Genomic DNA, 25181 nt, shown 5'->3' with positions numbered 1-25181 from the left:
TACAAGCAACTGTATGCCAATAAAATGGACAACCTGGAAGAAATGGACAAATTCTTAGAAAGGTATAACCTTCCAAGACTGAAGCAGGAATAGAAAATATGAACAGACCAATCACAAGTAATGAAATTGAAACTGTGATTAAAAATCTTCCAACAAACAAAAGTCCAGGACCAGATGGCTTCACAGGTGAATTCTATCAAACATTTAGAGAAGAGCTAACACCCATCCTTCTCAAACTCTTCCAAAAAATTGCGGAGGAAGGAACACTCCCAAACTCATTCTATGAGGCCACCATCACCCTGATACCAAAACCAGACAAAGATACTACAAAAAAAGAAAATTACAGACCAATATCACTGATGAATATAGATGCAAAAATCCTCAACAAAATACTAGCAAACAGAATCCAACAACATATTAAAAGGATCATACACCATGATCAAGTGGGATTTATCCCAGGGATGCAAGGATTCTTCAATATATGCAAATCAATCAATGTGATATACCATATTAACAAACTGAAGGAGAAAAAACACACGATCATCTCAATAGATGCAGAAAAAGTTTTTGACAAAATTCAACACCCATTTATGATAAAAACTCTCCAGAAAGTGGGCATAGAGGGAACCTACCTCAACATAATAAAGGCCATATATGACAAACCCACAGCAAACATCATTCTCAATGGTGAAAAACTGAAAGCATTTCCTCTAAGATCAGGAACAAGACAAGGATGTCTACTCTTGCCACTATTATTCAACATAGTTTTGGAAGTCCTAGCCACGGCAATCAGAGAAGAAAAAGAAATAAAAGGAATACAAATTGGAAAAGAAGAAGTAAAACTGTCACTGCTTGCAGATGACATGATACTATACATAGAGCATCCTAAAGATGCCACCAGAAAACTACTAGAGCTAATCAATGAATCTGGTAACGTTGCAGGATACAAAATTAATGCACAGAAATCTCTTGCATTCCTATACACTAATGATGAAAAATCTGAAAGAGAAATTAAGGAAACACTCCCATTTGCCACTGCAACAAAAAGAATAAAATACCTAGGAATAAACCTACCTAGGGAGACAAAAGACCTGTATGCAGAAAACTATAAGACACTGATGAAAGAAATTAAAGATGATACCAACAGATGGAGAGATATACCATGTTCTTGGATTGGAAGAATCAATATTGTGAAAATGACTATACTACCCAAAGCAATCTACAGATTCAGTGCAATCCCTATCAAATTACCAATGGCATTTTTTATGGAACTAGAACAAAAAATCTGAAAATTTGTATGGAGACACAAAAGACCCCGAATAGCAAAGCAGTCTTGAGGGAAAAAAACGGACCTGGAGGAATCAGACTCCCTGACTTCAGACTATACTATAAAGCTAGAGTAATCAAGACAATATGGTACTGGCACAAAAACAGAAACACAGATTAATGGAACAAGATAGAAAGCCCAGAGATAAACCCACGCACCTATGGTCAACTAATCTATGACAAAGGAGGCCAGGATATACAATGGAGAAAAGACAGTCTCTTCAATAAGTGGTGCTGGGAAAATTGGACAGCTACACGTAAAAGAATGAAATTGGAACGCTCCCTAACACCATACACAAAAATAAACTCAAAATGGATTAGAGACCTAAATGTAAGACCGGACACTATAAAACTCTTAGAGGAAAACATAGGAAGAACACTCTTTGACATAAACCACAGCAAGATCTTTTTTGATCCACCTCCTATAGTAATGGAAATAAAAACAAAAATAAACAAATAGGACCTAATGAAACTTCAAAGCTTTGCACAGCAAAGGAAACCATAAACAAGACGAAAATACAACCCTCAGAATGGGAGAAAATATTTGCAAACGAATCAATGGACAAAGGATTAATCTCCAAAATATATAAACAGCTCATGCAGCTCAATATTAAAAAAACAAACAACCCAATCCAAAAATGGGCAGAAGACCTAAATAGACATTTCTCCAAAGAAGACATACAGATGGCCAAGAAGCACATGAAAAGATGCTCAACATCACTAATCATTAGAGAAATGCAAATTAAAACTACAATGAGGTATCATCTCACACCGGTTAGAATGGGCATCATCAGAAAATCTACAAAACAACAAATGCTGGAGAGGGTGTGGAGAAAAGGGAACCCTCTTGCACTGTTGGTGGGAATGTAAACTGATACAGCCACTATGGAGAAGAGTATGGAGCTTCCTTAAAAAACTAAAAATAGGGCTTCCCTGGTGGCGCAGTGGTTGAGAGTCTGCCTGCCAATGCAGGGGACACGGGTTCGAGCCCCGGTCTGGGAAGATCCCATATGCCGCGGAGCAGCTGGGCCCGTGAGCCACAATTGCTGAGCCTGCGCGTCTGGAGCCTGTGCTCCGCAACAAGAGAGGCCGCGATAATGAGAGGCCCGCGCACCGCGATGAAGAGTGGCCCCCGCTTGCCGCAACTAGAGAAAGCCCTCGCACAGAAACGAAGACCCAACACACCCATAAATAATAAATAAATAAATTAAAAAAAAAAAAAAAAGTAGAGGAATTTAAACAAAAACTCCTAAAGAAACTCAACATTTAAAAAAAAAAAAAAAAAAAAAAAAAACTAAAAATAGAATTACCATATGATCCAGCAATCCCACTACTGGGCATATACCCAGAGAAAACCACAATTCAAAAAGACACATGCACCCCAATATTCATTGCAGCACTATTTACAATAGCCAGGTCATGGAAGCAACCTAAATGCCCATCGACAGATGAATGGATGAAGAAGTTGTGGTACATATATACAATGGAATATTACTCAGCCCTAAGAAGGAACAATATTGGGTCATTTATTGAGACGTGGATGGATCTAGAGACTGTCATACAGAGTGAAGTTAAGTCAGAAAGAGAAAAACAACTCTCGTATATTAACGCATGTATGTGGAACCTAGAAAAATGGTACAGATGAACCAGTTTGCAGGGCAGAAATTGAGACACAGATGTAGAGAACAAACGTATGGACACCAAGGGGGGAAAACCGCAGTGGGGTGGGGTGGTGATGTGCTGAATTGGGCGATTGGGATTGACATGTATACACTGATGTGTATAAAATGGATGACTAATAAGAACCTGCTGTATAAAAAAATTAATAAAATAAAATTCAAAAATTAATACATAAATAAAATAAATAAATTTTTAAAAAAAGAAGTTAGGGCTAAGAGCCAAAGCAGAGAGTTCCAAAGGAGCCATTTTCCTTCTTTTTTCTTTCTCGTATTTAAAAAGAATGATTGTGTCAAATACATGCTTCTTATACAACCAGTTATGGCAAACGATGTCTTTATGTATGTATGTCTAAAGACAAGTATGGAAAGATGGTCGGAAGAATTAGTGATGATAATCTCCAGCTAGTAGGATGTCAGGCAATTTTCATTTTCCCCTTACACTTTTCTGTAGTGTTTGAAATTCTTATAAGGACCTTATGTCATCTATATGTAATCAGGAGAAAACAAAAAACAAAAAAACGGTAAATCCGTTTTTGGTCTGAAAAAAAATTAGCCATATCTGCAGGACTCCTGCAGGACTTCTTTTTTGCAACTTCCTATGAATCTATAATTATAACAAAATGAAAAGTTTTAAAAATTGACCCACCAATATTTATATTCTGATTTTAAAAAGATCATAACTGTAACCAACGCATCAGGCTTTTTAAGAAAACCCTTGTGAGTTCCTACTAATGGTCATCAAATACTTATCCCCATCTCATTTTTGTTAAAAAATAAAAAAGCTTCAAATATAAAGTCGTGCTCTTAGGAAGATGACATTTTAATCTTTTTTTAAAAGGTACAGGGCACAGAAGGGGCAGAGGGTAGAGCTCCCTGGGTCTATGACAGAATACCTCTCCACTGATCCTCCAAGCGATGAGCCCCACCAGCACTTCCCAGGAACCACCTGCATGCACACAAACCCTCGCTGACGGCACACGGGTCTCAAGGCACCGTCCCTCCCCCCACCCCAACGCCACCCACTCCCCCGCTCCCCTCCCCGGGGGCTCAGGGCATCCCTTTCTAAACCATAGGACCATTTTCCTGTTACCTACCCTGCTGAACACTCCCTTCATCTCTTTTCCATAGAGACCTCACAGAAGAAAAAACACTCCTTTCCTAAAAAATATACTTAACAAGCAATACTAATTTTGGAAGGGGGTAAGCAGTCCCCTTCTCGAAAGCCTCTCCAGGCTTCATAGCAAGGCGTGTATCCAGTTGTTCCAGTTACACTAACTAAAAGCAGTATATGCACTGTTACTGCGTAACAGTGCAGCAACACGCTCTGAAACATGACCAGAGGTGTTAGGCTGCTGGCAGAGACAAGGCTGGGGCAATCAGTGCTTGATGGCTTGAAGGCAAGAAAGGAAAGGGCAGCACAGCCTGGCAGCTGCTGCAGCCGCTGCCAACGGCAAGAGGACTTCATCAAGGGTGGGGGGCACAGGAGATCCAGAAAGCCACCAGAGGCTGCAGCGCACAAAACTCAGGTTTGGGGCCCTAATTGCCCCATAGCTGTCCTGGCTAAATGCAGTAATCTGGTGGGGAGTGACAACGGCCCAGAGGCAGGCAGCCGCAGTGAGCAGTCTCTTCCTTCAACGTGAGTCCCTCAGTGACACACATCTTCAAGTGCTGACAGCCAATGCCGAGCTGAACAAGGATCTCTCAAATCCGATCCAATGTATGTAGATGATTCAAGCCTTGTCTGGTCTTTTGCTATTTTCTCCTCCATTGCTGGCTTAGAAAGTCCTGAATAATCTCCCTGCTTCTCTGTCCAGACTGACCCCTTGCATTCCAGTTCCCCATCATAAAGACCCTTTTTCTGTTCCCCAAACACCTCATGCCTGTCAGATCCCCTAACTGAAGTCCAGATTCAGTGCCATATTCCCAGAGGACCACATACCAAGCTGAGCATGTCATTCAACTGTCCCAGCACTGCCTTAGGAGCATCACTGCCACCCCCACGCCCTCTTCTGTACAGAAACTAGCTCAGAAAGCACAGGCCATGGGGAGGCGGGACTTGGGGGGTAATATCATTAGCAGGGCGCCAAAACTCTGGCTGGGTGAGGAACCTTCCCCCTCCAACCTCCCAGCTGCTCTGTTTCCTGCTAAGAAGACCACCCCCTCCCTATGCTGCTTCTTTGTAAGAGCTTAAAGGTGAACCCCTGACCAGTGGGAGCCATTTGGAGAAGTGGCAGCAAACTGGAGGAACCACGGTGGTGTGGGGATGCCTGGGTCTCACCTCCTTACTTTTCTTAAACTCCTTCAGAGGTACACAACCTGTGTCCTAAGCTTTAGCCTTTGCCCAGTGCAAACTCCTGGGCAGGGAAGCTGACATCCCTGGTAAAAGGAGACCTCAAACCAAAATAACTAGACACCTGAGGGGTACAGTGACTGTAAGAGAAGGGCAATAGATAATATATACAACATGAGGCAGAATGATTGGGACAGACTGAAAAATTTAATTAGCATAAGAAATATCCTCCAAGGGATAAAGGAAGAGATTGTAATACAAACCAAGGGAAAATATTAAGAAGAAAAATGTAGAAGTTAAACACAATGGATGAGATAATAGGATGGATACAAGAAGAGAACAGAGGGATGCAATGGAAGCTCAGAGAGACGATTTCTCCAAGAAGGAAGAAGAAAAGAATAAAGAGATAGGTTCAGAAACACAGAAAATAATAGCAGAGATTCCAGGATCCAGATAATCAGGAATAGAAAAGAAGAAGGGGAAACAAACAAACAAAAAAGAAAAGGAGGGCTTCCCTGGTGGCGCAGTGGTTAAGAATCCACCTGCCAATGCAGGGGACACGGGTTCAAGCCCTGCTCCGGGAAGATCCCACATGCCGAGGAGCAACTAAGCCCGTGCGCCACAACTACTGAGCCTGCGCTCTAGAGCCCGCGAGCCACAACTACTGAGCTCGCGTGCCACAACTACTGAAGCCCGCATGCCTAGAGCCTGTGCTCCGCAACAAGAGAAGCCACCGCAATGAGAAGCCCGCGTGCCGCGACGAAGAGTAGCCCCTGCTCACTGCAACTAGAGAAAGCGCGTGAGCAGCGATGAAGACCCAATGCAGCCAAAAATAAAGAAATAAGAAATAATTTTTTTTTTAAAAGGAAACATGTGAAGAACATTGATAATTTCTTAGAATTAAAAAGAGATTAAAGACTTGAGGTGAAAAGAGTTTATAAAGGACCAAACAAGATACATGAAGACCCACACCAAGCCAGTTATGATGACATTTAAGAATGTTGAGATTAAAAAAAAATGTTGAGATTCAATGTGAATCCTAAAAGCTTCCAGAGAGAAAGAAAAAGAGCCAGATTAACATCAGACTTTTCAATAGCAACAGCAAACCAAAAAGACAATGGAGTAATATTTTCAAAGCACTGAAGGAAACGAACTTTGGACATAGAAGTATCAAATGTGCGGCATAATAAAGATGTTCTTGGGCATGCAAAGCCACTGAAAGTTTGCCCCATAAAGGCTCATTCAAAATATTCATCAAGGATGTACTCATATAAAAAGATAAATAAATCCTGTAGGATAAGATATATGGGAAATAAAATTAGTCAAATAACTTAGTAAGTTTTCTGGTCTAAAAAAGGACCATAAAAAGAGAAAGGATTTCCAAAATTCCAGAATTAAAATATTAGATAACAGCAACACACCTGGGATAAGCCCTGAGAAGAAAGAGACCCAAGGTTCACGCAAACCTACTAACAGACTTGTAGTATTAGAGGGAAAGCACAGATTTTGACCCATATAAGAAGTGAGTGGGGATAAATAAACACAAATTTGGATCTTAAGAGCAACCGCCATAACAACAAAAATAGAATTTGTTTTTAAATGACAAGAAAAATATTTTTACCTATTAGAAAGCAGGAAATGAGAAAAAATAAAAACAAAGTATAGTAAGGAGAAAAATATTAAATAACATGTTAGAAATATGTCCTAATAAAATAATCATTGCAAGTGAAATGGATTAAACTCACCAATTAAGGACTCTCCGATTGGCTATAACTAATACATTGCCTACAAGAGACAAATACCAAAAAAAAGTAATAATAATAGAGAAAGAGGATGAAGAAAGATACCCCAAACAAATATGAACCAAAAGAAAGCTGGAGAATCGATCTGAATATCTGATAATATAGAATTCAAGGTTAAAAAAATCATAAGGGACAAAGATGGGTACTATATACCAGAAAAAGAAATAAAACAGTAAAAGATGTGATCTTTCATATTATATGGACCTAACAATATAACCTCGAATAGATACATACTCTTACCGGAAGCAAGAACTGACAGAATGACAGGAAAAGAGAGAAATCAACAAATACACTTGAATATTTTAACCCAATCCTTCCAGAAACTGCTAGAAGAGGCAGACAAAAAATAAAGAGAGGCGCTTCCCTGGTGGCGCAGTGGTTAAGAATCCGCCTGCCAATGCAGGGGACACGGGTTCAAGCCCTGGTTCAGGAAGATGCCATGCTGTGGAGCAACTAAGCCTGTGCGCCACAACAACTGAGCCTGCGCTTTGGAGCCCACAAGCCGCGACTACTGAGCCTGCATGCCTAGAGCCCGTGCTCCACAACAAGAGAAGCCAACCGCAATGAGAAGCCCGCGCACCACAACGAAGAGTAGCCCCCGCTCGCCACAACTAGAGAAAGCCCGCGTGCAGCAACAAAGACCCAATGCAGCCAAAAATAAATAAATAAAATAAAATAATTTTTTTAATTTAAAAAACTAAATTTAAAAAAACAGATATAACAGGTCTAAACAATACACTAAACATGCTCAAACAAGTAGATAAAGCAAGAGTTCTACTCCCAGGGAATATGTCTCTATTTTCAACATTTATAAACAAGTAGCCATACACAAGGCTAAAATGTCAGTAAGTTCCAAGGAATTAATATCACAAAGACTACCTGCTTTGACCATAAAATTAAAAAACAATAACAAAAATCAAAGTTTTTTTAATGCCTATGACTAGAACTTAGGTGAAAAAGAAAAACATAAGGGAATTTTTTAAAAAAATATAATTGAATGACAATGAAAACGCAACCTGTCAAATTTGTGAGACACGGCTCAAGCATTACTCAGAGAAAAATTTATATTTTAAACGCATTCATTCTTCTGTTCCCTCTCTAAGGCTGAAATGAGCAAGTGCTTCCCTGAAAGTCACCCAAACAGAACAATGAAGCAGTAGGAAAAACTCTCACAAAATCTACAAACATCTCTTTGGTGGCCTGCTGGACGTTTGTCCCCAGGATTCATAAGAGATAAATATAATGCTTCCAACAAATAGAAACCTAAAGGAAAGAACCACGTCAGTCTCACCTTTATTTATAGGTTCCCAGTAGGCCGAACTGTTAACCAAAGAATACTCTATGTCAGGAAAAAATAACATGGCCCTGAACGCTACGAAAGTCCAGACCCTTGTGATCACTCATTAAATTGGATGTAAAAATCAACAGACTGGAATCAAGTCTCCTAAGTATCTACTAAGGACTGGGCACCGCTGCTTTCATACCCACCCCTCTGGCACCAAGAGCGAGCCCTTCCCACCCTGTGAGATTAAGTACTTCCCCCCTAGCCAATATTGCTGCCACGAGGATAAAACATATTTGCACAAAAGTACCTGATAGGGTAAGTCAGCCATCCTTAAATAAGTTTCCATTTTCAAACAGAAAGGAGATAAACTGGGGACACCATTGTTAGGTCTTGCAAACTGATGCAAAATAATAGCATCTTTGGAGTCAATCTCTTGCTGTTTCCTGTCAAAACCAAAACAGAAAAAAAAGAACAATCCACGTGTTACACATGCAGTTCCCTTAGTTCCTTAGAGGCCCCTGCTGGGCTGTAGCTCCTCAATGAACAAGCAGGTCTGTTTGTCACAGGGGCTTACCTCACCAACAAGCACTTAGAGGGGGAAAGCTTGGTCAAAACACGAGAGAACCTCACAAACTCTGCTATTATCATAACTGCAAGGGCTCAGGAAAGTAACTGCATGTCAACCTCTTTCTGGTACCTGTGGCCTATGGGCAGGATGTGTACTTTCTGGTATAGGTCCACCTCTTCTCCAGCTGGCTATGTCTACCTGCCAGGGACAAGTTGGATGGATAAAAAAAGATATTCTGTGCTTACTGTGCATCAGGCATTGTTCTGAGGGCTTCACGGGTATTATCTCATTTAATCTTCACAATAACCTTTTGAGGTAGGTACTACCGTTATCCATGTTTTGTAGATGAGGAAACCGAGGCACAGAGAATAAACTTGCCCGAAGTCCCATTACTAGTAAATGGCAGAACTTGGACTAAACCATGTAGTCAGAGCCTATGTTCTTGACCACGAGACTGTACCATGAAACAGTCTATTCATCCACAGGACCTTGGAATAACAGTGCAGATTTGCTCTGCCACGACTCAAGTCTGCAGGGAATCTGAGACTCTGAATATTCTGGTCCCTCTTCCAAACTATCCATGCCCTCACCTGACCTTTCACCTGTGGTGCCGAGGAACCCGGCTTCTGGTGCTCTCTCCTCCTCTCTACCTTCACAGGTTCCCCACTTTCACCACACAGCATATATCCCAGTACCCCTGCCTTTTCCCTTTCTTCTGTCTCAGCCACACATCTGTCTTTTCCTTTGGCTACTTTTCGGGGTGGTGAGGACTTCCCTGGTAGAGTTTTTCAATAGCCACCATGTAGGAGATCAAACGCTGGATTCCACTTCTGGATACCTGGGGTCAAGTGCAAGCCCTACTTCCGATTGGCCACATCACCCAAGACCTCTCCTCCTCTCTCATTTGGAAAGTGAGGACAGTACCAATTCTGCCTCAATTATCTCGAGAACTAAATAAGATAATATCTGTAAACATTTGGTGAGCTATCAATAAAGTGGTGGACTTTATTCTCATTCAAAGAGACATGGTCTTATCCCCTTAAACTACAAAATCTCATTCCAAACAGTGGCACTCATACACCACATTCGGGAACCTTTTGCAACTTCCATCTTTCACTCTACCCAACCATCTCCCAGTCAGATAAACCTCCCTCTTCCCCCTTGGCCTTCCCTAAGCCTCTGGTTCCCTCACACTGTTCCTCGTGTAATCCCACACTTCCTTCTACCCAAGCAAGCAAGGGCAAGCTCTTCATATCATCATCACAACGATGCCCACTTCCTGCAGAAACCCCGTTCAGTTAAACAAACTCTCTTGGAGAACTTTACCACCGGAGCGCCCTTTCCACTTAAAGAGTTAAGAATGACTAATTTTGAAAACACTAGTCAAAAGAAAAATATTTGCTGCCTTCTGACAATACTTGCTATGAAACAAAGGTTTTCACTTAGATGAAATGTTTGGGAGGTCAGATACTAAAATTAAGAAGCCACTTAGACTATGTTTCTAAAAAGTGCAAACTGTAGACTTGACAATTAACTGACTTTGTCCAGTCAAGTAATTCAACTCAGAGTGGTAATTTCATGTAAATTAGCCAGGCAAAAAATTTAAGAACTGAAAGAGAGGAGATAAATGTAAAATCCCCTGCTCCACTGGCCAGAACAATCTAATTCTGATGGTTAACTTGGGCCATGTCATAATAAGAATGGATGTGACCAGCATATGCCAATGACTTTGTGTACATCATACATATTAAATTATTTCATTCTGATAGTACCACTACAGAGCGGATATTGCTATAGTTTAAATTTAGAATATTATATCATACTTATATTTTACAGTAGACAAGGAAACTGAAGCTCAGAGAGGTTAAATAACTTGCCCAAGAAATACCAATTTAAGATCAAGTCGTTAATAACGCTAGTTCCCAAGCTCTTAAGCACTTCGACTACACCAAAAATGGGCAATACCTCAGTTAATTTTATTAAAGCAGCTGGTTTGACTCAGACCACACAAGCCTGGAACTTTCTGATGAAAGTCTGTAATAATTAATGATGGCCAACTTTTATTGAATGCTCACTATAACGTCGAACTCTGGCTAAGCATTTCACATGTGTTAATTCATGTAATCACCTCTGTGAGGAAGGCTACTATTATTATTTCCATTTCACAGATGAGAAAACTGAGTAACCAAGCTTACTCTCAGGTCCAAGGTTACATGGTTGGTTAAAGGCAGAGTGAATTTGAACCCAATCTGGCTCCAGAGCCCTCCCTCCAGGTCAGGAAGCTCTCTCTGTAATTTAGGACCAGAGGAGCAGGTAATCTGGACAGCTATATTTTATAAAGTGCCCTTATAGTGAGGACTGTCTAAGAGAACACCTGTCAAGCAGCAAGACTAGCCCCTACTCCCATGATGAAGGATATCACAGATGACCATGCCTCTGTGTACAGCTGATGGGCTGTTAGTTTATAGAGATCACATGACCCATGGGCTGCTCTGATTCCCTAAGTCTTCTAGGGCAGGCTGAGCCCATGTGCCTAAAGTACAAACAAGCTATGGGTAACAAGTCATTCCTGGGTCACTCAATTTACAAACAACACATTTCCAAATGCTGGACTGAATTTAAGAGAGCTGCAAGGCTCTCTCCACTAGGGGAGGATAAAGTAAAGGGCTGGGACTCTATTTCTTTAAAAATACTGTGATGGGAAAAATATGAGTAAAATCCAAAATACCTACTTTGGTTATTATACTCATTAATTAAACTTCCTAAATAATTCTTACCTGTCAACTTTACTTTCCACTCTGGAGATGTACCCATAGATTAAGTCTACGCAGCAGGAAATCCAAGTACCGTGGTGAAGAATATGATTGCCAGTGAACTCAGACAGCGTAGCCATTTCAAGATGGATTTTCCATCCCACATATTTCAGATTGTTTTGTGTTTTGCCTAAACTACACAGACAACTGAAACTTAGATTTCCCGTCAAGTGAAGGTCTCTATCGCGTAACCTCCAAATCTCAGTGCCGCATTTTCCTTGGTCTTCTTCCCCTATTCCCTCTGTGCCCCTAGCGGTTGTCAAAAACTCAGGTCTGTGCCACAGACTTGTCTTCCCTGAGCAATGCCCCAGTTCTCTTCCTCTCCGCCATCAAAACTTATTCCAGAATTGGTACTTGTTAGGAGAAAGTAGTAGAAGTGCGGGCTCCGCAGACACACATTCTCAGATTTGAATCTGGATCCTACTACTCTTACTACGGGATCTTGGGTGAATTGCTTAACCTCTCTCAGCCTAAATTTCCTCATCTAAGAAATGGAGATCAAGCATTCAACGGCAGTTGGCAGTTGCGAAGGTTAAATGCAATCACATAGGTAAAGCACTTCTAAGCAGAGCCCCCTATTAAGGGCTCAAAAACAGGCAACCATTTGTTTATTATTTGCATTACAACACGGTTTCCCAACTCAATGTAAACATCTGTCAAGAAACAAAAGTGAATAAACCAAGGATTAAAAACACTTTTTCAAATAAGTGTCCAAGTGGGCAGCGGGCTCTTCTGGGCGCAGAGACCACACCTACCAGGGCGTGGCCTGCTCCCAAGGTCAACTCTGAGCTCCCCCACCCGCCTCCCCATTTCTGCAAGGTCATTTAAGCAAGTTTGAGACTCAGTCCTGTGAAGCTGTGCCTCACTCCCTCCTTAAAGTGGAAGACCGGTGAGAAGCCACATGGTTCGGAATCCTCCAAAGGCTTTGGACTGGAATATGAATTTCAGAACAACTGGGTTACCATTTCAAGCACTGCACAAATGTTTTCCTTTTCCATATGGCTTGAAACCTAGCTTGAAGTAGAGTTCTAAAACTGGAAAATATATAAAATAATCTAAAGAAATAATTCACTTAATTTTTTTAATTTGGTTCAGCTAGATTCAAGACACTGTGCTAAGTGAGAGAATTCAATGATACGCTTAAAATAAAACTTCCCAATTATGAAAGACAATACATTTCCCCAGACCTAAATGATTTCCACTCTCTGAGACTAAAAATATTCAAAATACCTGTTAGGTTGCTACAGTGTCCTCCTGGAATCCCTGCAGGCCTGTTAAAGGTCACCTATCACTGTCTTTGTTTATAAACCTATTGTGTAGGATTCCCCCACGGGAAGAAGACAGGAAGACACATTTTCTCACTCTTTAGAAAATATTGGCCAAGAGGGACATTCTGAGCTATTGAAAACTGCTCTTTCCTGGTCCTCCCCCCAGTGACAGAGGGCTCAAACGCATGGAAATTTTAACCGTAAATTGACGTATCAATTAGCCAAACCACTGGTCCCGGTAGCCTATGGCATTATTCTACTCAAACAAAGATCTCATGTCCGGCTGGATGTACCAACAGCAGGGGCCTCCATTTTCTGGTATTCCCAAGTCAATCCTGTAAACATTCTGCGGCAGGCAGGCGGCAGAGGCAACTGTTTAGGGCCTGGGGCAACTCCCATGCAGGCCCATGTGCTAGTTCAGTCCTCGGATCTCCTCCTGTTCGCACAACAATGGCATTTAAACCTGAAGCTTGTGCTTAGCTTTAGATACCAGATTAGCACATAACCGGGTTAAGGCTGCATCAAAATTGCACACTCCGCTGTGCATCCCTAACAGGGACCCAGAGGTCTCTGGAGCTTTTGCAATTTCAGCCTTTTGATGATGTTGACACTTGGGGATGGCCAGTGGAGAACTAACCTTTAAGTAAAAGATGAGGTTAGTGGTTAATATCCCAGCATTATCATCTATAAACAAATAGGGCATTGCATAAAAATGTAACTTAGTATTTCTGCAGGACCTAATTCTATTGTTGCAAACACACTGCAGTTAAGATCTTCATAACAGACTATTATGCTCCATAACAGCCCAGAGAATTTTTGCTTTTAGCACCGAATGATAGGGAGACAAGTGTTTTTCCCTCCCAGTACCAGTTTAATTCTCCTGTCAACTCCAAACTGCCCCTCACGGCCAGGTGACCACGGACTGCCTCTGGCGAAAGGGAAGGACAGGACTCGGGCGTTTGGGCGTTGTGACCGAGGGGCTGGCACGGGTCCCCCCTCGCGCCAACCCTGCCCTGGCCAGGTGTCCCTCTCTGCGCCCCTGCGCGGGGCCCTCTCTCCGGCTCACCTAATGACCAGGAGTTCGTGGAGCAGATACGCAGCTGCGGCCAGCAAAGCTCCCCCGGTCAAGTAAAGGGTTTTCTTCCACCAGGGATCGGAGCCCAGCCCTGCCATGATCCCACCGTAATCCTGCAAAGGGAAAGCGATGATGTCCCCATAAAAGGAGAAGGGCTCCTCGGACCCGGCCCACCAGCCGAAGAAGGAGACGCTCTGGTTCCAGCTCAGATCCACCACGCACGGCCTGGACGAGGCAAAGCCAACCCCCCAGTGCATGCTGCGCGGCTGGCTGCGGGCGCCCCTCCCAGGGCCCGCGCCGCCCGCATGGGAAGGGGCCGGCGCGGCCGGGCGCGGGCTCAGCGGCGCGCTGGCGGTGCGGGCGGCGCGGGCGGCGGCGACCGAGGCGGCGGCGGAGGAAGACGGAGGGCGCGGGCCGCGGGCGGCGGGCCTGGCCGGCGGGGCCCCGAGGCCCGGGGCGGCAGCGGCGGCCGCCGGCTCCCCCCGCAGCGGCCTCTCCGCGCCGCTCTTTGTGTCGGCGCCGGGAGAAGGCCGCGTGATGTCATTGCTCCCTGGGGCAGGGAAACAGAGGCGGGATAAAGTCACCTACCCCGCGCCCTGCCCCCGCCCCACATCTCCGCGGTCCGGCGGCCTCCGCCCCGGCCGGAGCTGCAGGGCTGGGCGAGCCGGGCGGGCTCCGCGCCTCCAGGCGGCACGGCCGGGAACGGCTCGGCGCGCGAGGGCAGGGCTGCGGACGTGGCTGGAAATGCGGCTCCCCCCGGAGGAAGCTGCAGTCGGGCCCGGATCTCCGTCCCCCACCGCCACCCCCGGCCCGTCCTCCGCCTCCGCTCCAGCCCCTCCCGCAGGCGCGAGAGCGGGGCGCGCGCAGGACTCACCTGCGGCCGCGCGGAGCTCGGGCAGAGACACCGCCCCGCGTGAGCCGGGAATCGGGGCCCGGACAAGGTCGTGAATTACGTTGCTCCGGCCGTCAGGAAAGCGCTGTGTCTTTGCATAACTCATAAAAACACTTATCACATTACACAGTTACCTAAGTCTCGGCAGTGTGCCCACGGAGAGATGTCTGGTTTGATAAATAACAACAAAAATGTACTCTAGAGCGATTTCCCCTCCGACAGACGCAGTCCAAGTCCTAGTCTTTCCCCTTGGAAATCATTATCAGGGAACTCAGGGAATGTGGGGTGGTGGTGTCGTTTTTCCTTTCCTTTTCGGTGCAGAAAATCTGTCAAACGTGGATGTGTGTGTGTGTATGTGATCAATTTTCTTCTCTTTAACTTCATTTTTAAAAGTTCCTACGTACAAAGAATAGGACCGTGCTTCATACAAGTGTATGATGTACACACACATTTTAGCAAGAGCATGGATAGTTTAAAATCGTTTGAAGGAATTGAAAAAACATTCAAGTGGGGGGGGGCGGTTATCACTCTTAAGGTGAAAGGATGGATATAAGAAGCCTTCACGCTGTTGGGTGAGAGAGCCGACATTGGCGTGAAGGGGGACACGCCCTTCTACTTCCCCTGCCGCCCCAGCCCCTTAGAACAGGCAGTGAGGGCGGTCCTACAGCTAATAATGTGGGGCGTGGTGCCAGCCCCCACCAGATAAGGGCAGGGGCCAGCCAGGCTGGCGCCCAAGCACCAGCACGTGAGGGGTCTCAAACACCCCTGCAGACGTTTATGGGACCTCTCAGCAAGAAGCAGAGTGTGCGGTTGGAAGTGAACCTTCCACGAGCAGGTTGCAAGGAGTGGAACCCAAGGGCCTGCTGGAGAGACAGAGGTGGTCACCAGACTGCCTTCCGGGGAGAGGGAGCAGGAGGCCGCATAGGAAGCAGAGTGGACAGGTTTGGGATCCGAACTAAAGGCCCTGTGCAGAGAGGGGCAAGGGGCACTGGCACCAGGGATTCTCCATTGTTCTTCCCCCATGGCATCAGCCTATGCTCTCTTTAAATGTTGAGCCAGTATTCAAAGAATATCCGTTTGTACCTAATTATTGGCCTGAGTGTCTAGGTCCAGCCGTGAGGACCTAGTGAGATGGTATGAAGACCTGGGGAGCCAGAGTGAGCATCTTTACTCCACCCCTCCCACCACCACCACCAATTCTGAAAGCCTTGGCGTCATAACCATGACATTAGCTCCAAGCTAGAGGCATCTTGTTATTTTTTTTTTTCAAGAACCTTGTTTTACTAACTACTGAGGTATTACAAGAGAAAAAAAAAAAAAGGAAGGGTCTAATATTTATTGAACACCTGTCTGTCTAGTGATGATACATTTTTCAGTAACTCGCCAAAACAATCTGTGTTAAATAACTATTGGCATCCCTATTTTACAAATGAGAAAACTGAGGCTCAGAGAGGTAAGTTAACAAGCTCAAGTCCCAGAGCTAGGTAATGATAGAGCCAGGATTCAAACCCCATGTGTCCCACACCAGCAGCCCTTTGGGCTTTCCACCACCTACAATGGCTCTCATCCCAGGTACCAGTGCTGGAGTGCTGTTCATGGTATTTCTTCTTTAGGCCATCAGTCTGTGGCTCAGTCTTCTGAACCACGTCTAAATCCAATGACTACAAATCCTCAAATGCCTGCCTGTTATGCTATCACCTTTTGAGAAAGGTAGATTTAGACCATTCCTTACGCAGATATGGCTATGCCTGTGTCATGTCACTCTGCAGCCTGGCCATAATGATATGACAAGGGACAAATAAATCAGTGCTTCCCAAACATTGTATACATATCATCTGAGAATCTGCCACAATGATCAAAAGGGACAATTAGATCAGTGTTTCTCAAACATTACTGTGTATGCGAGAATCACTGGGGATCTTGTTCACATGCAAATTCTGACTCAGGAGTTCTGGGGTGAGGTCTGAGATTCTGCATTTCTAACAAGCTTCCAGGTGAAGCCAGACCACACTTTGATTATCAGTGGTCTAGAACACTAGCTTATGAGGGGCATCAAAAACTCTGCCCCAGAGTGGCATGGACATATATACACTACCCAGTGTAAAATAGCTAGTTAGTGGGAAGCAGCCATATAGCACAGGGAGTTCAGCTCGGTGCTCTGTGTCCACCCAGAGTGGTGGGATAGGGAGGGTGGGAGGGAGATGCAGGAGGGAGGAGATATGGGGATATATGTATACATATAGCTGATTCACTTTGTTATAAAGCAAAAACTAACACACTATTGTAAAGCAATTATACTCCAATAAAGATGTTTAAAAAAGAAAAAAAAAAAAAATGAAGCACAAAAAAAAAAGAAAAACAAAAACTCTGCCCCAAAGAGACAGAACCCCATGTGGGATGGTTCCTAACCAACCGAATTAAGTCACCATTCTTGCTGAGTCTGGACACTAGACACACAGATAAAAGGGTTGGGGCAGCAGTAGAATCAGAAATGGAAAGAAAATGAATCAAGACTCAAGAAAAGCAATTAGAACAGAGAATAATGCATATGCCTTATGAGAAGTTGATCTGATGCTCAAGTGATAGGAGCTGAGGGCGGAAGCCACGGGGCAGGAGAGGTGGGGGTAGGGCGTTAGACGGAGAAGAGGGAGAAGACAGAGTATCCTGGGGGAGTAGTGATATCATGGCACCTTTTTTCACGAACCAACACAAAGAGCATAAACAAGTGAATAAAATATTTTATAAGTTTCTTTTATCCTGGAAAACATTTTCACAAGAATGTTATACTTCATGCTTCAAAATATAGCTTAGGAGATTTAAGATCCTGCTCTTGTAGTAATAAGTGGATGTGGGGTTCACTGGTGGCACAGTGGATAAGACTCCGCGCTCCCCATGCAGAGGGCCCGGTTTCGATCCCTGGTCCGGGAACTAGATCCCACATACATGCCACAACTAAGGAGCCCACGTGCTGCAACTAAGGAGCCGGCGAGCTGCAACTAAGGAGCCCTGGAGCCACAACTAAGGAGCCTGCCTGCCAGAACTAAGGAGCCTGCCTCCCATAACTAAGACCCAGAGCAAACAAATAAATAAATAAATAAATATTATTTAAAAAAAAAAAAAAGGTGGATGTGATGTAGCATTATTGCTGGTTTTCTATAATGAAATTTAATGTTATTTTATTAAAATATCTCTGTATTATTCAAAAAATAAACAGTTTACTTGATAATGTTACCCTGAATTTTACTGTAAAGCTTCTGCTTTCTTGGCTTGACTTGTGGAGAAGAGATCTACTACTCCCCTACCCAGATATCCAACATTATAGCTGGAAGCTTGTTGTCACCATAAGGTGACTTTGCCTATCTACTTTCTGATCCACTGGACTTGGGCATTTTATTAATCAGTATGCAACACTCAGAAAACATTTCCTGAAGATTGACTTGATGCTGAGAAAAGATATTCAAATAATAACCAGGCTCAGATAAGTGAGGGGCAATTAAGAAGGTGGGTCATGAAAGGGTTTGGAAGATTTTTAGCTTGGGCAGTGCATTAGTGTGCTAGGGCTGCTGTAACAAAGTACCACAGACTGGGTGGCTTCAATAACAGAAATTTATTTCCTCACAGTTCTGGAGGCTAGATGTCTGAGATCAAGCTGTTATCAGGGTTGATTTCTTCTAAGGCCTCTCTCCTTAGCTTGTTAATGGCCATCTTCTCCCTGTGTCTTTACGTGGTCTTTGCTCTGTACGTTTGTGTCCTAATCTCTTTATCTAAGGGCATCAGTCATATTGGATTACAACCACCCTAATGACCTCATTTTACCTTAATTATCCCTTTGAAGGCACTACCTCCAAATACAGTCACATTTTTAGGTACTGGACCATTAGGACTTCAACATATGGATTTTAGGGGGACACAGTTCAGCCCCTAACAGCCTATTGAATGCCTAAATGGAGATGCCCAATGGCAACAGAATGTGTGGGTTTAGAAAAGAGCTTTGGGCCTGGGAATGAGATAGGTGGGGGTCATTAAAGGGTAGACATGAGAATGTGAGGGTGAATGCTAAGTGAGAAGAGACAGGGGCCAAGGACAGAGCCCTGAGAACACCACAGTTAGAGGATGGCCAGAGGAAGAGAGGACCATCCAGGAAACTGAGAAGGAAAGAGAGGCCAGGAGGGAAGCTGGACAGGTGTAGGGCCGCAGAAGCCCAGGGAAGAGGGCGTCTCAAGAAAGTGTGAGATGGGATCAATCGCATCATATGCTCCTAACAAGTCAAGTAAAATAAATTTAGCCCAGCAGCGTAGACATTACTGACCTTGGCAGGTGAGCACTTTCAAGTGTCAGGGGGTCAGAAGCCAGGCTTGAAAAATGAAGGTGGGATAGTAAGTGCAGAAAACACCCACAATGAATTCGGCTGTGAAAGGAGGAAGCAAAGGTTGATCGTCAGAGAGGGGAATAAATATTTCTCCATTCTTTTTAAAAAGGGATCACATGCATTATTTTTGATATTAATACATAAATACCGTACAAAATTCAAAAGCTACAGAGAAGAATGCAATGAAAAGTCAATTTCTACCCAGATATCCCCACACACACACCAATGTCGCCTCCGGATGCACCCTGCTCCTTGCCCCAGATGCTGACATTCGTGAAGGACAGCAGTGGTTGTGGGTACCCAAGCTGCCGTCGTGGAGCTTGCCTGTGATAGAGATCGGAGGACCGGAGGGGAGTAAGGAAGGGATGACAAACCCTTAGTATCTTTTCCTGCAGAGTTGCCCCATGCTGTGTCTCTCTTCACGTGGCTCCCTCTGTGGGTTTCAGGAACTAAGTCCACATGTTTCTCCTTCAGCTGGAGGGCTGGTAATGGCTTCCTGTTGTTGCTAGGCCTGGGGTTCTGCATTTTTGTAAATAGTCCTTTTATTAAATGGTCCTCAAAATATCCAGTTTGCATGTGCCTTCAGTTTCCTCCTGGGACGCTAAAGGATACAGTCTCCTCCTAACTGTTCCCCAGACCCCTCCCCAGAGACAAATACAACCCTCAGCTTCTGTGTTTATTCCCAGAGATATTCTATGCATTATAAAAGCATTTTCTATTTATTTTTACACAAATTGTATCATTTAACTGCCTGTCCTGCACCTTACTTTCTTTTTTATCTTAAACATAGAACTTCCAAGCTTCTTGATTCTTTTTCTTTCTTTCCTCTTTTCTTTCTTCCTTTCCTTCCTTTCTTCCTTCCTTTCTTTCCCTTTCTTTCTTTCTTTCTTTCTTTCTTTCTCTTTCTTTCTTCACAGAATACCACAGATACATATATATATATAGAAGTGGAATTTCTGGGTCAAAAGAGCCATGCATTGTAATTGTGATAGATGTTGCCATATTGCTCTCCATAAAGAGCAATACACACTCTCCGTAGTTTTGAAAGTGTCTCTTTTCTCATACGTAGCCTACATACATATTCTTAAGTATTTTGATCCTTCCTAATTGTCAATGAGAAAGCAGTGTCTCATTGTAGTTTTAAATTTGTGTTTCTTATTACGTGTGAGGTTGAGTATATTTTTTTGAAAGATGCATTTGTATTGACTTTTCTATGAACTGTTCATTTTTTTCACTGAGTTATTAGTATTTTTCATTGATTTATATGAGATCCTAATTGAGAAAAAGAATTCTTTTTCTGTAAATTAGTTTGCAAATATTTTCCCCAGCTTGCTATTTTTCAATTTTTTCTTCTATGGCTTCTTGGTTTTCTATCATAGTTTCAAAGAGGCCTTCTCCTCTGAGTGGGATGTTCCAATCTATGGTTTCAGATGTTCTTAGGTAACCTCAAGTGTTGACCATAAAGGTATGGTAGAAGCCTCTAGGGACAAGGTTCTGTTGCTGATGAGGTAGTGCACAAACCATCCACATAGACGTTGGAGTTACTCAGGAAGCTGGGAGGACTTAGGTAAGAACAAAGACACTGTGATTGAGGGGAGTGGCCAGAAGTGGAGTTTGGCAATAAACGGGGAGTAGAGGTTAGGAGAGCTAGACTTGAGGCTTGGAGACATGAGAGCTTTTATTCAAGAGTAATGGCAGTAATGGCAGTGGTCCAGTGACTAAGACTCCTCGCTCCCAATGCAGGGGGCCCATGTTCGATCCCTGGTCAAGGAACTACACCCCCACATGCACAACTGAGAGTTCGCATGCTGCAACTAAAGATCCCACACGCCGCAACTAAGACTTGGCACAGCCAAATAAATGAATAAATATTAAAAAAAAAAAAAAGAGTAATGGCAGTGGGACTTCCCTGGTGGTCCAGTGGTTAAGACTCCGCACTCCCAATGCAGGGTGTGTGGGTTTAATCCCTGGTCAGGGAACCAGGTGCCACATGCCACATGGCGGGGCCTAAAAATAAATAAATTTCAAACAGTACATTTATAAAACCTCATATGTAGTATGAGTCCATCTCTGTAAAAGAATTTTTAAAAAGCAGAAAAAAAAAAAAAAGAATAATGGCAGTGAGCGAAAAGGACTCAAATCCCATCTCACAACTCTGAGGTTCATAGACAATATGAAACTTCCTCTCAGAATGGCTGCAGGTGAAACCATATCCTCAGAGGAAAGCCAGGTTTCAGTTAAGGTTGAAAGTAAAGGAAACTTCAATGCAGACTTGAGAAGTAGGGTAGTTGATAAATCATGAACTGGTGCTTATAGAGGTCACAGCAGAAAAAGTGTAGAAGGGAGAAGTGGGAGGTTGAGTCAGGAAAGACAAATTCAAGAAAACAGTCTTAGGGAGAGATTATAGAAAAGAATCAGTGTGGGTGTCTGAATCTTGGGCAACGACTAGGGATTGCAGGGATCCTTATCAGGCTACAAGAGTGTCAAAAACATTTGGCCCCAGCAGGTCTGTGGAGTACCAGTCACCTGGGCCTGAACTGATTGATCTCAGAGGAAGATGTCATCTCAAGAGCACAGAGAGATTTGCCTCTGGAAGAATTAAGGTTCAGCATCCATTGATTGGTTCTCAGGGAAAAACGAGAGCAAAACTGCCAGGTCTGTGGGTGCTCAGGTAAACAAGCAGAGGCCTGAGAGCGCAAAGCCCTCGTTACTATGTGGTGAGTCTGGGTGCTACCTGGTGGTGTGTGTGAGGATGGGGGCAGATGCGGATGAGGAGGAGAGCTGCTGGGATATCCCACTGCATAAGGCAGTTCCCTTAGGCTCTTTGATAACATTGGGTTGCGTATTTCTCATTCATCCATCCACCTAGCCAGCTACCTAGGTGGCTAATCCAACTGTTTATCTCTATTTAAAATCAATCTTTTGGGAATTGCCTGGCGGTCCAGTGGTTAGGACTCTGTGCTTTCACTGCCAAGGGCGCGACCAAAAAATAAATAAATACATAAATAATAAAATCAATCCTTTTTTTTTAATGAGTTGAAATTCTTTAAACGTTGCATAAATCTGATTGTTAATTAATCTAGACTGGCCTTCTACCATCCCATCCTGACAAAACTAAGTCTAAAAACAGAATCCCAGAATGTCTCTTCAATTTAATATCAAAAGAATGACCAAAAAGAGGCAATCTAAATCATGATCCAGTTTTCACCTTTCACAGCTATTGACAGCCTTCATGTTCACTTTTACAAAGTATAAGCAGAAGACAGAGTGACCATATTTTTCTTTTCCTGACATATTCTGTCAAGTAAAGACTATATTTCCCTACTGCAGTATTTTAACTATAGTCACCTTTAACCATTTTTTGGGGGTCATGAAACTTTTGAGACTCTGATGAAAGCTATGGGACATTCTCGGCAGAAAAATACACACACACGCAAAATTTTGTTCCCTATTTCAGGCAGCTCCTAGAACCTCAGAAGCCCGTATCAGGACCCCAGATACAGAGCCTGTTTTAGAGTCGGAAAGACAAGTGCAGATCTTACATGATGTCAGTGACTTTATGTCCGTTGTGTCCCACCTGTCAACAGGAAACAAAGATTCAAATCTATCAGACTGGAAACATCTCATGTCCATATTTACTTTGTAACTCTCCAACCCCATTCTCAGTTCTGTTCACATCATCTTGAGAACATATTTTCTTCCTGTGGCTCCAACTGGTGCCTTTTAGTTCCTAGACAGTGGCTCATTTATATGTGCTGCATCCTTTTCTTGCTGGGATACAAGAGGTTTATTGATCTCACAATAAATTCTTTTGCTTGATTTTCATGCAAACCATCAGTGTCAGGATTTTTGGCTTTTTTTTTTTTTTTTTTTTGATACAGAGAAGACTTGCATGTCTTTTGCATCTCATTAGTAATAGTCAAGTAAGAATCTCCCTTCTAATAGAGTCACATTGTAAGTTAATAAAAGCAATTATGTGTTGACTGTTCTAACACTTTCATTTGGTTTCGCTTCTGATTTTATTTCTCCATTGACATTTTCTTAGGATTCATAGATTTTTGGATCAATGTCTGTAAGCCTGTAATTATACAAATATGTTTTACAGAATTGCAGGGACCTTGCCAATCCAGGTTTAAAAAATATTTCCAGTAAGCGTGACTTAACTCCTATGCCTCGTTACTGAGCAGTCTCTCTAAATCTTTACTTGATGCCTCTCAATATTGTGTATTCCAGGTCAACGGTAGCACAGAAGCCCTTGTGAGTGTCCCTAGCACACATCATAAAGACATTTCAAATGATGTCAAAATTTTTTACTTTTTTGCTTGACTGAGATACTTTTGTTGTGTAGTACTTGAATTCAATACTTCTCTTCAATTTATAATTAATACAATAGTAAAACCTGTAACTATAATAGAAAGTAAGGCTATAATTTTATTTGGGGTCTTTAAAGCATTTTATTAAGTTGCCATCAGTAGCATGTAATTGTTTTAGTCATAGAAAGGCAATGAAGCTCTAAGAGAACTGAGGCAAATAGCCCAGACTCTAGATTTTGTGATGCTGTTTGATTTAAATGCTTTTGAAGGTGCTACCTTGCATACAGACAATTCAAATAAGTGATAATAATCCAGTTGTGTGTGGTTATGCTACCACGATGACCATATGATGGCACAGATACTAGGTACAAGTATCAAAGTGGTGATGTGCACAAGCTCAGCAATCAGACTGCCTGGGTCTGCATCTTGCTACTTGTGTGAGGCTGAATACATTTAACATCTCTGTGAAATGGAGTAGACGGTAGTCCCTACCTCATGGGGCTATTACTGAATCATACTGAATTTCCATCACTTAACAATGTATATTTTTAATAACTGAAAGTTAGAGTGTTCTTTCTAAAATAAATGCCTTTTGTTTGGGGGCTGCTTTTTAATCAATTTCATTACACAGTCCTTAGATTAATCGTTTTTTTTTAAACTTTTAATTTATTTTTGGCTGCATTGGGTTTTCGTTGCTGCGCACGGGCTTTCTCTAGTTGCGGTGAGCAGGGGCTACTCTTCGTTTCGGGGAAGAACTTCTCATTTCAATGGCTTCTCTTGCTGCGGAGCACGGGCTCTAGGTTTGCCGGCTTTTGTAGTTGTGGCGCACGCCCTCTAGAGCGCAGGCTCAGTAGTTGTGGCGCACGGGCTTAGTTGTTCCACGGCCTGTGGGATCTTTCTGGACCAGGGATCAAACCCACCTCCCCTGCATTGGCAGGAGGATTCTTAACCACTGTGCCACCAGGAAAATCCCTGTACAATATATCCTTGTAGCTTATTTTATTCATAGTAGTTTGTATCTCTTGTATCTTGCCCCTTCACCTTATCTTTCTGTCTTATTTCACTTAGCATCTAAGACCCTCCAACAATATCCATGTTGTTGCAAATGGCAAAATTTCATTCTTTTTTATAGCTGAGTAGTATTCCATTGTGTGTGTGTGTGTGTGTGTGTGTGTGTGTGTGTGTGTGTGTGTTGGGGTGGCAAAAAAAAAACTGTTCGGGTGGAAAAACCTGAACGAACTTTTTGCCCAGCCCAATATATATATATAAATAACATCTTCTTTATCCATTCATCTGTTGATGGACAGTTAGGTTGCCTCCATATCTTGGCAATTGTAAATAGTGCTGCTGTGAACGTTGTGGTGCACGTATCTTTTTGAATTAGTGTTTTTGTTTTTGTTTTTTTTTGGATAAATACTCAGGAGTGGAATTGCTGGGTCATATGGTAGTTCTATTTTTAGTTTTTTTGAGGAATCTCCATACTGTTTTTTGTAGTGGCTGC

General features: G+C 43.0%; 1 protein-coding gene across 5 annotated transcripts in view; it reads right to left on the bottom strand.

The window, feature by feature from the left end:
• The window catches only part of FAXC (failed axon connections homolog, metaxin like GST domain containing), an 85142-nt gene extending 65820 nt beyond the window's left edge, over positions 1-19322 (bottom strand). Inside the window, exons 1-3 of one of the 5 annotated variants that reach the window (XM_061207324.1) lie at positions 19308-19322; positions 14098-14219; positions 8690-8825 (exon numbers count right to left, since the gene is read on the bottom strand). In XM_061207324.1, the coding sequence (XP_061063307.1) occupies positions 8690-8825; positions 14098-14204 (243 nt within the window). In that variant the 5' untranslated portion in view covers positions 14205-14219; positions 19308-19322. Of the gene's footprint in view, positions 1-8689; positions 8826-11727; positions 11976-14097; positions 14395-14694; positions 15105-19307 lie in introns of those variants that run through there. The other 4 variants (XM_061207323.1, XM_061207325.1, XM_061207321.1 and 1 more) reach the window with 4 other exon arrangements.
• Positions 19323-25181: the final 5859 nt, after the last annotated feature.

Source organism: Eubalaena glacialis, chromosome 12 (assembly GCF_028564815.1).
Source record: "Eubalaena glacialis isolate mEubGla1 chromosome 12, mEubGla1.1.hap2.+ XY, whole genome shotgun sequence".
Taxonomy (NCBI): Eukaryota; Metazoa; Chordata; class Mammalia; order Artiodactyla; family Balaenidae; genus Eubalaena; species Eubalaena glacialis.
The sequence above is the reverse complement of the archived record's forward strand: the minus strand, read 5'-3'. Positions and strand labels throughout refer to the sequence as shown.